We start from the raw sequence: 15,016 nt of genomic DNA, 5'->3' as shown, positions 1-15,016 counted from the left end.
GATCAGGAACAGTAGAGGTCCCAGGACGCTTCCCTGGGAACACCTGATATCACTTCAGTTTTACTCGATGATTTGCCGTCTATTACTACGAACTGCGACCTTCCCGACAGGAAATCACGAATCCAGTCGCACAACTGAGACGATACCCCATAGCTCCGCAGCTTGATTAGAAGTCGCTTGTGAGGAACGGTGTCAAAAGCTTTCCGGAAATCTAGAAATACGGAATCAACTTGAGATCCCCTGTCGATAGCGGCCATTACTTCGTGCGAATAAAGAGCTAGCTGCATTGCACAAGAGCGATGTTTTCTGAAGCCATGCTGATTACGTGTCAATAGATCGTTCCCTTCGAGGTGATTCATAATGTTTGAATACAGTATATGCTCCAAACCCCTACTGCAAACCGACGTCAATGATATAGGTCTGTAGTTAAATGGATTACTCCTACTACCCTTCTTAAACACTGGTGCTACCTGCGCAATTTTCCAATCTGTAGGTACAGATCTATCGGTGAGCGAGCGGTTGTATATGAGTGCTAAGTAGGGAGCTATTGTATCAGCATAATCTGAAAGGAGCCTAATCGGTATACAATCTGGACCTGAAGACTTGCCCGCATCAAGCGATTTGAGTTCCTTCGCAACCCCTAAGGTATCTACTTCTAAGAAACTCATGCTAGCAGATGTTTGTGTTTCAAATTCTGGAATATTCCATTCGTCTTCCCTGGTGAAGGAATTTCGGAAAACTGCGTTCAATAACTCCGCTTTAGCGGCACAGTCGTCGATAACAGTACCATCGGCACTGCGCAGCGAAGGTATTGACAGCGTCTTGCCGCTTGTGTACTTTACATACGACCAGAATTTCTTCGGATTTTCTACCAAATTTCGAGACAATGTTTCGTTGTGGAACCTATTAAAGGCATCTCGCATCGAAGTACGTGCCAAATTTCGCGCGTCTGTAAATTTTAGCCCATCTTCGGGATTTCGCATTCTTCTGAACTTCGCATGCTTTTTCCGTTGCCTCTGCAACAGCGTTCGGACCTTCTTTGTGTACCACGGGGGATCCGTTCCATCTCTTACCAATTTATGAGGTATGAATATCTCAATTGCTGTTGCTACTATATCTTTGAATTTGAGCCACATCTAGTCTACATTCGCATAGTCAGTTCGGAAGGAATGGAAATTGTCTTTTAGGAAGGCTTCTAGTGGGACTTTAACCGCTTTTTTAAATAAAATTATTTTGCGTTTGTTTCTGATGGATTTGGAAGAAATGGTATTGGGCCTAGCTACAATGACCTTGTGATCACTAATCCCTGTATCAGTCATGATGCTCTCTGTCAGCTCTGGATTGTTTGTGGCCAAGAGGTCAAGTGTGTTTTCGCAACCATTTACAATTCGCGTGGGTTCGTGGACTAACTGCTCGAAATAATTTTCGGAGAATGCATTTAGGACAATCTCGGAAGACGTTTTCTGCCTACCACCGGTTTTGAACAAGTATTTTTGCCAACATACCGAGGGTAGGTTGAAGTCCCCACCAACTATAACCGTATGAGTGGGGTATTTATTTGTTAAGAGACTCAAACTTTCTCTGAACTGTTCCGCAACTGTATCATCGGAGTCTGGGGGTCGGTAGAAGGAGCCAATTATTAACTTAATTCGGCTGTTAAGTATAACCTCCACCCATACCAATTTGCATGGAGTATCTACTTCGACTTCACTACAAGATAAATCACTACTGACAGACACAAACACTCCACCACCAATTCTGCCTAATCTATCTTTCCTGAACACCGTCTGAGACTTCGTAAAAATTTCTGCAGAACTTATTTCAGGCTTTAGCCAGCTTTCTGTATCTATAACGATATCAGCTTCTGTGCTTTCTATTAGCGCTTGAAGCTCGGGGACTTTTCCAGCGCAACTACAACAATTTACAACTATAATTCCGACTGTTCCTTGATCCAAGCACGTCCTGTAAATGCTAAGCACCCTTTGACATTGCAGCCCATCCCGCACTTTCCCGAGGCCTTCTAACCTAAAAAACCGCCCAGTCCACGCCACACAGCCTCCGCTACCCGTGTAGCCGCCAGCTGAGTGTAGTGAACTCCTGACCTATACAGCGGAACCCGAAACCCCACCACCCTATGGCGCAAGTCAAGGAATCTGCAGCCAATACGGTTGCAAAACAGTCTGAGCCTCTGATTCAGACCCTCCACCCGGCTCTGCACCAAAGGTCCGCAGTCGGTTCTTTCAACGATGCTGCAGATGGTGAGCTCTGCCTTCATCTCGTAAGCAAGACCGGCAGCCTTCACCTAATCAGATAGCCGCTGGAATCCAGAGAAAATTTCCTCAGATCCAAAGTGACACACGTCATTAGTGCCGACATATGCCACCACCTGCAGCTGGCTGCACCCTGTGCTCTTCATGGCATCCGGAAGGACCCTTTCCACATCAGGAATGACTCCTCCCGGAATGCACACGGAGTGCACACTGGATTTCTTCCCCTTCTTAGCCGCCGTATCCCTAAGGGGCCCTCCATTTGCTCAGGATTGTTTGTCACTAAGAGGTATAGTATGTTTTCGTCATCATTTACAATTGGTATGGGCTACTTATCTAATTTCTCAAAATAAATGAGCAGCAGGAATGGCATAAATTTTACATGCCAGCATACAAAAGTTTGGAAGTAGTTATGCCACAATTTCCTGTAGTAAGGCAGGTTATTTGGGTCTTTGTTGTCGTTCTGGCCTGTTGTTAGATAGTATCATCTTACCTTCAAAACACACGCAAATATTTTCAAGTGTTTCATTCTCAGAAGCCCAAATTTAACAAAGGACAAACTTTTCATTCAAAAATCTTTTCTTTTGTGTGTTTCCTCAGAGTCCTTCTCCCTTTCCAGATTAGAGATGTTCACATGTTGACTTATTAAGATAGATGCAGTAGCTTTCTATTATTCTGAGATAGAAGCATTTTCAGAGCTTGCTCATTACCAGTTGGTGATAGCAGTAGCTCTTGCCAGATTACATCCACATTAAACCACACATGCTTAAATTGTAAAAATTAAAAGAAGGCAGTGGACATCAGTTCCCCTTGTTCAGTGGCACTTCATAAAATTGTAATGATAGATGTCATATTGTTTGTCAGCTAGATTCTTCATCTGAGATAGGTAAAACCTCTGTGGATGTACTGTACCTCAAAGCAAACCATTTTCACAACTTCCTGGCTGATCATTGAAGGACTTTACTGCCATCCTTGACCATGTAGTAGTTTCATATCAGAAACCTAAGGTGTTCTCCTTGTCTTGTATACCACCCAAAATTGGTTGCTTGCCAAGCAAAAATGTTAACAATTATTGCTTTATTTTTCAAACAATTGCATATTGTTAACAACCATATGTGCCAGATAATCACACATTGTGCAAAGTGCAAATGCTAGAGAGAAAATGATTTACTCTTTGGATCACAACAAATTCTTTCTGATACAGAACTGCAGAAAAGTATATGACAACAGTTTATTATAAGAAAACCGCAGAAAACACTTGATTTCCAATGATTAACGATTTGTGTTCCTTCTGATTGTTTTCAGAGTCAGTGACACTGCTAGCCAGTGTAAATTTTTGGGATGACATGTTGAGTCGCACTGTAGCTTAACCACTTGCTTCGTGAGTTCAGCCTGCACTGAAGTGTGAGAGCTGTGCCAGGATGGTGGGAGCAGAGCCTAGCGGGCTTGCCAGAGTACATTGGGGCCCTGCGATCCGTGCCAGACTGATGCCCTTCATGTTACACAAGCCAGCTTGACTGACACCTTTAATGCAGACAGGAGGGTTTGCATTACCTCAGTGATCCTGAGGGCTATTGTCGTGATAGTATAGCTGCTGGCATGGTCAACCAGGTCTGACAGACCTCAGCGGAGGAGTCTGACAAAGAGTATCCAGGGAAGGAGGATCTGTGGTTGGGTCCCCCCCCCCCCCCCCCCCTCTCCCCCATCCCACCTCCCATCTGCAAGGAGCTCCGCCAGCAGTGGTTGCGTACAGAAATTGCGACCTGGGTTTCTCTGCAGGGGCTGGCTAGTGCCACAAGACCTTTTTTACAGTAAACTCTGGGCATTCTTCAAGGACCGTTGTTGGGTGTGGCAGTGGAATTATCTGTGTTTTGGGGATGGGGCCTTTTTTTCACAACCTGTACTACGATGAAGGTACACTCCTAAAAAAAGGGGGGGGGGGGGGCAGCTTCCTCAACCTTTGAGATGTGCTATGTGCTGATGAGGGGAATGGTTGTTAGAAGTGAAATGGTCTCTAGCAGGCAACCTCTGGGGCACCAGCTGCCCTCTTGTTGTATAAGGCTTGCTCAGGTGCACAGAGCTTTGTCTTGGTTGACATTTGTTTCCATAATGGCTTGTGGGATCCCTATGGAATTACTTAAATTCATGTCTACTCCTGATGGGATGGTGTACTGTCAGGTAGTACCTATAACCACCCAATAGAGCGAGCTCGGTTGGCCAGTCTGCCTGAGAAGTAGTCTCAGAATTATAGTACTTCCTTCATAATTAAGAGGGCAGATGGTAACTTTGGGAAGGTTTTATCTTTTTATATTCACAAGGCATTAGGGCTTATTGCTGGGTCCTTAAAAAGATTTAAATGACGTCATAGTGCAAAATTTCTAGTTGAACATCCCTCATCAAATTGTGGATCTAAGCTTCTGGAATGCCAGACCTTAGATGACTACCCTGTTGTGGCTGAGTTGCAGAATACCCTTAACTTCTGTAGAGGCATGTTTACCTGCCCCGATATAATGGGGGTGAAACCTGAGGATTTGCCTGAAGAATGGAAAAGTACGGGTGTCATGGAAGTGTAGAAATGTGGGAGGAGAATCCATGGCACATTTGAAAGAATTACAACATTTGTTGTAATGTTCAACACTCCAGAATTACCTGAACCTTTTCTTGCAGTCTGTATCCATCATAAGGTTAGACTGTTTGTTCCCCACAGAATGTAATGCTTCAGGTGTCAGGTTTGGTCGTACCACTACGGTTTGTAATGGGACAGAAAACTATAAGGTGTTGAAAGTCAAAAGACATATACCCTGCGATGAAGCTAAAAAAGCTTTGGCAATTTCCAGTTTTCGCTACTTCTTTTGTGTTGGCCCTTAAGAAGCCAGTCACTAATTGTGATGTCTCCACACAACCCCAGGCCACAGATTAAAGCACGAGTATGTACACTAGTCGATGTACCAGTGGGGGATAAAGCTGTACTTGAACCCAAAATCATTTGGAAGCCATCAGCAAAAGTCTTAGAACCTGTCACATATCAGTGCACACCATCAGAAGCCCACGAAGCTGTCCTCTTTACCTTTGCAAGCAACTCCTCCCATAAGTTAGGAAAATGTGACCCGAACATTGTTTGAAATCAAAGAAAGTGGCAGTTAAATCTTTGCTGATGGCGATTTTACTGTCAAGGATATCACCCACCATGGAGGAACCAGATAGATGCACACCATCTAATATTTCCATTGACCTCTCAGCTAATCCACCGCAAAGGGATTTTAAGGACAACCTTTGCTAATCAAGGGCTCCCACAGGGACTTCTTTGTTGTAGTGGAACTTGAATAGGTGCTGATCTAATTGGAAGAATTGCGGCTCTTGGCTCAGGAGATATTGTTCTGCATCTTTTTTTACAAGAAACTCAGCACTTACAGCACTTTTCATAATAGTGATATTGATTGTTTATTTCAGTGTGGAGTAGTGTTAAAAGTTCAACATCCAGTTGATCTAATACTCTGGAAAAGTTTGTGTGCATGTTTGGATAACTAATGCAGGCGGGGTGGGTGAACTGCTTGTTCTAGACTTACTCTGCAGTGGTGAAAGGGAAAAAGACGAAAATTCAACTGGCTTTTATATTCCTTAGCAATATTGATCAAGAATGAAGTGTCTTCAATTACAGCTTTACAGCCGTCACGGGTCTTATTTAAATGTGTTATTCAGCTATGATTAGAGGCACACTGAAGGATTTAGGTGTATGGTAAAAGTGTAGACTCCAAGCTAATGTTGGGGAAGTTGAAATTGGATAGCAAGAGCCAGATAGACAGGAGTTCTATAAATTCTCTTCTGCCCTCAGCTCTGCCATTTGAAACACCCTTTTTTTAAATACCTAATGCAGTTTTGTTAACATTTTCTGACTTCTTAAACAATACATCCTAGTTATAAGTGTTTAAGTAAATACTACATTCTTCATAAAATTATTACAGGAAATATAAAATGATGTGCAGTGTAAAGTATGAATGTGTGATTACACATGTGAAAAGCCAGACTCAACAAAGATGAATTATACAACTGAGGTTTTTAAAAAGTCTTTGATAGATAACTGTTTCCCTCCCTTAGCCCCCTACCATGCTGCAATATTCCCCCACTTATGCAAATAGATTGCATCAGCTTGCATTACTTCCTCCTGCTCACTAAAGTACTACAATGCTGCCTTGGTCATCTTGAACCATTCCGTAGGGGGGATGAGATTTCTCTTGCTATCTAAGTTTACTTTCGCCTGCCAAACCATTTCCACAGTATTTTTGTCAGTTAGTTCATCAACTTCATCATTTGCCATCCATTCTGTGATGTACAGTGCATTGACACCCTCATGTCCCAGTACATTTTTGAGCAATGAAACAGTATTATCCTTTCCATCTATGACATCAGTTTCACACTCAGCTTCAAAGTCAAAATGCCCACCTTCATGGTGTAAAAGCATTTTCAGAACCCTTCAAAATTATTTGTTCAGAATCTCTTCAGATGCTTCGGAATGGTTAGTCTCCATTATTATGAATTGGCGTTATCAACACACTGAGAAGATGGCAGTGATACTACTTCTTTAGCTTTTCAAGGATGCCCTGGTCTGTCAGTTGACAGAGCAGCCAGTTTGATGGTAAAAATAATGATTTTATCTGTGAAGTTGTCACAGGCAGGATGTGAAGACACATTGTCAAGAAGTGGCTGAGCTTTCCTCAGTAAATTGTCTTTCAAATATTTCTCTACAGCTGATAGGAATTCATTTTGGAACCACACATTAAAGATTACTGAATTTCTGTGTTTTATTTTGGTGAGTGTAGTGTATGGGGGGCCTAAACTTGTGATTGCCAGTTGCATTGTTGCAAGGCAATATGGTTAATCATTCCTTGCTTTTCTTGTACCTGTGTGCAGCAGCTCCCTCTCCCCCCCCCCCCTTTTTTAAGCAAACATTTTCTTAGGGAGCATGTTGTAATTTAAACCACTCTCATTGCAGTTGTGTAACTGTTCACCAGAAATTCTGTTCTTATCAATTAACTTTGAAAGGTAGTGTTCAAACAATAGCACAGACTGTTTGTCAACAAATGAAGCCTCTCCACTATTGATAATCTGGCAAATACTAAATAGTTTTTTCCACCATAAATCACTCCAGTAAATTATTAATTTTCTCTATCCATTTGCCACTGAAATTGCAATACTTTTCCTGCAGTATCAGCCTAGTAATGGGCAAATCTTTTTCTCTTAAAATGTTCAAGATTATATACATATAAAGCTTCAACGACGTGTTTATGCTTACCTTTCAGCATCGTCTTCCTTCCTTTCATTCCATTTCCACTAGCTTGGGTGGCACTCCACTTTTCAATTTCTGATTGATTTTTCTTCCAGTCTCCTACAGTACTTTTCCTACCCCATTAATCAAGCACAGTACTTTGACTGCTACCACTGTATCCAAATGCACATAGTTTCTGGATCCATAGTCAGAACAGGTATTTTTTTCTTTCTTTTATCATTCATTTTGGACTATTTAATTAAAACACAAAGGATCACACAAGACAAAATTGAACAACGTACCTACTTTTGATGTCTGGCATTGCAACTGAAGAAAGAAAGAGAGAACACAGGGCTGCCAACAGAGCTGCTGTTTACATTTGTTCATTGTTGTTTGTGAATGCTGGAAGAGGGCACCTGAGTATCATTTGTTGAAGAGTGTTTCTCAGAATTTCAATATTAACAGTTCAGGATGGACCTTATAAATGTGACTGGCAGGATGACAAAAGATGCAAAAAACATTTTTAAAGGCCACACAGCATTGTAACCAGTGCCATGTTGCTAAAACTTTGGTAAAGTACGGTACATACAATAAATGAATTTTCACAGAGAAGTATTATGATATTAAGGAGGCCAGGTAGTTTGGAGGTGTAATCTGTATGCAGTACAGTACATACAGAGTAACATTCTGTATGATGTGGAAGAAAATGTTAATGCTTAATTTAGTAAGGACCAATATGATCATCCTGTCTATTGCATACATCTTATTGTGTTTGTTATTTCTTTGAATTTACCACGCATAGTACAAAAAGTAACTCAATACATGGTCTTCTGGGTTAGCACTTTCTTCCGTTTACCCTTTCAAATAAAGGGCAAAGTTTGGGTCCGAGTTGTTGCCATACACAGTATGATAAAATAAGCTATCTAAATAAAAGTAAAATTAAACAGGCTCCAGATAAGTAGGGAGAAAGTTGAAGATGCTATTTTCCATTACATAACTAAGGTAATTTTGTTTGCAGTCAGTAAAAATAGAAATTTCAGAGCAATAAAAATTAGTTATGTACCACATTAACTAAAGAGAAGAAATGTTATTGCAATAAGTAAGGCTTGAAAAAATATGGTGCTGAGGTTGTTTAAGGACGATAAAAATCATGATACTCTTTGCTCATGATTATACAGGAGACATGTAATGGCACTGTTCTGTCAGAGTTGCTTAGATTTTGTTATCAAAGTAGATTCTTGGCATTTCTTTGCGTCAGTTTCCACTTGCTGACAATATAACAAGGCTTATTTTCTTCATCATCATCATCTTCTTCTTCTTCTTCTTCTTCTTCTTTTTACCCACTTATGGAGTGAGGATAAACTTGGTAGTAAGTTTTATGATACCTTTCTTCTTATCCTCACAAAATCTCTTTGAAATCGCTGCTTTTTCATATGTGGTTTAGAATATCTCTTGTCAGTTTTCTATTTAGGCTTCCCCATGCATCCCTGTTTAGTTTGTAGTATTGTAAAGGCTAGACAATTTATTATGTTTTCTTCTGTGATATCTGCATCTTCAAATTATTCTAGGTTCTTTTAACCAGCATATTTTGATCTTTGAATTAAAGACTATTTTATTTTTATCACTTCATTTTGTAATTTAACATCAAGCATAATATTCAGTCAACTAGCTCTCTGAAGGGACCAGATGATATTCACAGCCTTGTTGTCTTGTAAATAAAATTAAATCCATGAAAGTTACCAGTAATAAAGTGTGTAGTTCATTTTGCAAATTACTTGTCGAATTATGTTTCTAGTCACTTTTTGTTACATACTAGATTGTTTCAAAGTGAGTAAAGCTGTATCATATAGCTAAAGTACACCTCTGCAAGAAGCTGTGTATTAAAATAATGTAAATTAACATTTCACAATGAATCAGAGGTAGAAAAATTTGGTGTTGATTTTGTAAGAGCAGTATTGTAAGTTCAAAAACATTTTGATAAATTGTACGATGTACGACATATATAATTTTAATCTTATTTTACAGGGGATATTGGTTGTTTGGTGAATGGTGCTGGATTAGCTATGGCTACAATGGATATCATTAAACTACATGGTGGTGAACCAGCAAATTTTCTAGATGTTGGAGGGGGTGCAACATCACAGCAAGTCAAGGAAGCATTCAAAATCATCACTGCAGATCCAAAGGTCGGTAGTTCTCTTCTGTTTGGATATGAAAGTCCTCTTCAAATGGCAATAACTCTTCTAGACGTAAGAATATGTAATGGAAAGTTTTACACAGTTCAAAAAAATCTTATGTTCACTGGTCAAACTACATCCATTGACAATTTCAGACACATAGTTAATTTTTTCTTAACTTTTCTTGTTTATACTGATTTATTGTGTAACACAAATTTTGATACTGAGAGATAAGAGGTAGCCTCACTTTATAGCAACATTTAGCATGGTGTAAAACAAAAGTCTGCATTCGGGGGGACTATGCTCATCATAGCTGTAAAGTTCCATGAGTTAACACAAGCCTCTTGGGTTGTGCATGAAGGTAAGCTGCACAGGAAACTGAAAGTTGTGGCCGATGTAGATATATCAAACATGAGGTTTTTAAGGTTATAAGCAAGTAATGGCTTGTGGCCACTGTTCACTGAGAGGGCACAGCAGCTTCTTGTGATGTCCAAGATATTGGGCACCTCTCTGTCACAGGCACCCATTGATGTTTCTCATCCTATAAAGGCGTGCAAGTACCCTCATAACAAACAGTTTCATATTGGTTTCACATAAGGCACCTTGTGAAACTAGATATGTTCCAAATCTGATATTACCTTTTTAAAATACTTTCTATATTTGGCTCCCAGCATGTAGTAGGAAAGCAGCTGATCTTCTCACATCTTCTTTTTATTTCAGCAAAGGTCCAAACTACAAGGCACAATGGATTCATTTCTCATTTTAGCCATTCTGTTTGAATACAAACTTAGAGTATTCTAGCTCCTGTGACCTCCCCCTCCCCCGGGGCACGCATCACTGGCGGGTTCGTGCTTGGCTGCCACGGGGCCCCAGCCTTTGCAGCATTTTTTTTCCCTTCCATGCTGAATGTCTATCCTCTTTTTTTCCCCTCCCTCAGGGAACATGCATAGGATGTTATTGGGAATGATAGCATTGTCTGTCGCTGATGTAAGAACAGTCCCACCTTTGTTTTTTCTTTTTTTTTTCTTTCTTCGTGTCCCGTCTCCTCACATTCCTCTGCTTCAGTGTTTGAGGTTCCTCTTTTTCTTCTTTCTCCCTATGCACTCCTGAAGGCTGACCCACACGTATGATGCTTAACAGGTGACTGGGTAATGCTCAATTCCCAGCTCCAGGTCGACAGGTAGGATTCACACATACCCCCTGGTACAGGCCAGGCCTAGGGAGACGTGATTGCTCGAGCTGTAACCTTCCCAAATTGCCGATAGGTCCCTCCGTCAGGTATTCGGGAGGTATGAACAATCACCTAAGGCGGATGTGCCTCCTTGTGAAGGAAGCCCCCAGTAGGAAGGATCATGCCATCAGAGATGCTTGCAATCATGTGGGATTTTCTCGCAATGAGTTACTCATCTTCCCAATCCATGTTTGTGAACCGTAAGCGTAATGAGGCTAATGCTTCAAAGACCCTTCCTGCTCCACCATGGTTCCTCATGGTCTCATGTACTGAAGACTGGCAGTCCTTTGCCACACACAATCCATTTATTATTCAAAATGGTATTGATGCGGTTGCCAGCCCTATGAAATCCTGCTCTCATTTATGGAATGGCACTTTGATTTTGGAGACTGCTTGCTGTCTCACTTCTCTATGGCTACCCAGTTCGTGTCAAGGCCCATAGAACTTTGAATTTAATTTACACCAGGCTGCTAGATGGTCTAACTGAGGCCAAAATCCAGTCTCACCTCTCTTGAACAGGGTGTCATTGCCGTCCATCGTGTAATGGAAAAAGGTAGATTTCTTCTTAGTGCCCACTGACTCTTTTTTTCCCCACCTTTGATAGAGAGGTGCTTCCATCCAAGATCAAACCCGGCTATGAAATTATCACTGTCCGGCGGTACATTCCGAACCCGATGCGCTGCTACCAGTGTCATTGTTTCAACCACACTAGAACATCTTGTCGGCACCCACCCAAATGTGTATCCCCCCGCAGGGGGGCTCACGGTCCTTTTGCGAGTCGGTGCGTGGTCAGGATGGGGCCCTGAGCTATTGCAGCCTTTTTTCTTTCTCAGGCTGCATTTCCTGTTCCTTTCCTTTCCTTGCTCCTTCCCTTCCACCCTCTCCTCTCCCTCTCATGGTGTCCTTGTTTATGTTGGCCCTGCTATCCTCCTGGTTATGTTGGCTTTAAAATTTGGTTTCGTTGCATAATTACCTCATCCTTTTAGCATTCTCTGGTCCCCCTCTGAGGTTTGACATACTTTACTAAATTTCTATTCCATAGTGCAAGCCATTTGGGGAAGAGCACTTTACGTAGTGTCTACGGCGTGTGCTCTCCTCTTTCTTTCCATCTTTTCTTTCATGTCGTTGTCTTATGCTAGGGTCCATAGCCAGCACGGTAGACAGCCCATGTAGTGGGGTCGCTATGTACCATTTTGGTTGAGCTCCCTGAACACACAGGGATCACACTTCTGATACCTGAGCTGGTTGCTTGTCATCCTGGAGCATCGGAACTCTCGGCACTGGCCGTCGGCCAAATGGCCCTTGCTGTGGCTGGGTGGCAGCCTCAGATTGGAGGGGGTGGTATCAGGGCGGACGCTATGCAAATGAAACGCACACGGGTCGAGAACTGTGGCTGTTCTTACAGCCATCTCTTTGAATGAAAAGGATTCTTTTCATGCTGCTGCTTCTGCCCCTTCAGTGTTCTCTTCCATGGCTACCCCCTTGGGAGGAGGGTCAGGCTTGTTGGCTAGGGGCAAAACCTTTCCCCCGCTATCTGGTTTGCACCAGGACTGATGGGAGATATTTTCACCAATACCAAACCTTTATTTTTTGTGGAACGCATTGAGGACAAGTTTGGCGAAGTGGACTCTCTGAGCAAGATGTGGTCAGGTTTGTTGTTGATGAAAAGTGCTTCAGCTGCCCAGTCTGCGGCCCTCCATGCCTGTGACCATCTTGGCACATTTTGTGTGTCCATTACCCCCCGCCAATTTCTGAATATGGTTCGAGGTGTAATTTTTCACAGGGACCTCATCCTTCAAACTGATGAGGAACAAAGGGACAATCTAGGACGGCGAGGTATTCACTTTGTTCATTGTGTTCAGAAGGGCCCAGAGGACAATCACATCGATACTGCTGCCTTTATCCTGGCCTTTGAAGGGGATACCCTCCCTGAGGAGGTCAAGATTATGGTTTATCGATGTGATGTGAAGCCGTACAATCCACCACCTTTGAGATGGTTTAAGTGCCTGTGTTTTGGATACATGTCTTCCCGTTGTTCGTAGACCCCTCTCTGTGGTGACTTTGGACGTCCCCTCCATGAGGGGAGTTCCTGTGTTCCCCCTGTTGTGTGTGTTAATTGTCATGGCAATCATTCTCCACATTCACCGGATTGCTCGGCTTATAAGAAGGAAAAGATGATACAGGAGTATAAGTCCCTCGATCGTCTAACCTACACTGAGGCGTGTAAGACATATGCACATCTTCATCCTGTGTCAATGATGTCTAGCTATGCTTTAGCTACATCTTCACCCCTTCCTCCCACTTCCTTACCCCAGTCCAGAACCCCTCCCCTCTTCCCTCCAGTGCGGTTCCCACACCCTCCCCTCCAGGTGCCGCTCCCCCTCCCCACCCGGAGAAGTGTCCCACTTCTTCGGCGTCTGTCTTTCAAGGATGCCCCTGCTGGGACCCCCCTTCCCAGCACCTTTCAGGCCAAAGGTCTGCTGCCACAAGGCGACCATGAGAACCACAGTCTGTGGGCCCCCAGGTCGCCTGCTCTCTTTCCATTCCAGATCTGCAGCTGGCTCCTTTTTGCAGCACAGCCCTCCTAGATCTCAAACAGAAAAGAAGAAGAAACATAAGTCCCAGGACAAAGAGCCTCTGGTGTCACCAGAGGTCCCGTCCCCACCTTGGCAACCTGACTCTGACCTGCTGTTCATGGATGTCGCCCTCTCCTTGTCAGTGACAGATGGTGACCCGGAGGCATGACTGGCTTTAGCCTGTTCACCCCCCAATTTGAATCGTAGTTCTCTGGTTATCCAATGGAATTGTAATGGATATTACTGTCACCTTCCAGATTTGACATCCCTTATTTTGTTTTACTCTGCAGCTTGTGTGGTTCTGCAGGAATCTCATTTTACTGATGATCACTCACTGACCCTACATGGCTTCCGTGCTTTCTGTTGAAATCGGATTGGTCCCCTGCGGGCCTCTGGTGGAGTTTGTACATTGGTCCGTACAGACGTTGCTAGTACGTGGATTCCTCTTCTAACTACATTGGAAGCGGTTGATGTTAGGGTCCACCTGGACTCTGGGGTCACAATATGCTATATTTATCTCCCTCCTGACAGGACTCTTACACCTGCTGCCTTAACTGCCCTTCTTCAGCAACTTCCCCCTCCCTTCCTCCTCCTCGGGGTTTTTAATGCTCATCTTCCCTTGTGGGGCAGTGCATTTCGATCTAGTCGGGTCTTCTCATAGACTAGTTTCTTGCAGACCATGACTTGTGCCTTCTTAACGATGGCTCCCCCACTCATGTCATTGCCGGTCATGGTACCTTTTCGGCCATTGAACTTTTTCTTTCTTCTCCTTTCCTTCATTACACTGGTCGCCACACAACGATCTTTGTGATAGTGACCATTTCCCATTGATTCTCTCGCTCCCTGATGGACAGGTTACCTCGTTGGTCTTTCCAATGCATTGATTGGCCTCCATATACTGCACAGGTCGGTTTTTCTCCCTTTTTGTCAGTTTGTATTGATGATGTCCTATGTGGCGTGTCTGATGCGATTGTTCATGCTGCTAGCCTTGCTACCCCACACTCATCTGGACCATTTTGCTGCTGGCAAGTCCCGTGGTGAAGTAATGCCATTGCCATTGCCCTCCGTGATCGCAGTTGAGCTTTGCAACACCTTAAGAGGCACCAGTCCGTTGCCAACTTTATTACCTTTAAACGCCTTCGCGCTAAAGCCCTTTACTTAATCAACTGGAGCAAACAGATGTGTTGGGAATGCTTTGTTTCTACCCTTGGTTATACTGTCCCTATGTCACGGGTATGGGCTACACTTCGTTCTCTCCAAGGTTGCTGTCAAGAGTCTACCCTTCTGGGCCTTCATCTCCCGGATGGCCTTTGCACAGACTCGTTGATTCTCGCGGAACATCTTGCGACCCATTTTGCAACAGCATCAGCCTCCTATCCGGCTGCTTTCCTTCACCAAAAACAGCGGGCTGAAGATTCCGCCTTATGTTTTACCCCTTGTCAGTCAGAATCTTATAACAAACCTTTTACTGAATGGGAACTTCTTTCTCCACTATCTTCTTC

The 15,016-nt window shown here is 43.1% G+C and overlaps 1 protein-coding gene across 1 annotated transcript in view; it reads left to right on the top strand.

Moving 5' to 3' along the window:
- Positions 1 to 15,016, top strand: part of LOC126331235 (succinate--CoA ligase [ADP-forming] subunit beta, mitochondrial) — a 75,774-nt gene that overhangs the window by 36,362 nt on the left and 24,396 nt on the right. The window contains exon 7 of the mRNA XM_049996455.1: positions 9,556 to 9,716. Within this exon, the coding sequence (XP_049852412.1) occupies positions 9,556 to 9,716 (161 nt within the window). The remainder of the gene's footprint in view (positions 1 to 9,555; positions 9,717 to 15,016) is intronic.

This window comes from Schistocerca gregaria, chromosome 2 (assembly GCF_023897955.1).
Source record: "Schistocerca gregaria isolate iqSchGreg1 chromosome 2, iqSchGreg1.2, whole genome shotgun sequence".
Taxonomy (NCBI): Eukaryota; Metazoa; Arthropoda; class Insecta; order Orthoptera; family Acrididae; genus Schistocerca; species Schistocerca gregaria.
Note: the sequence above shows the minus strand (reverse complement) of the source record. Positions and strands in the feature narration are given on the sequence as shown.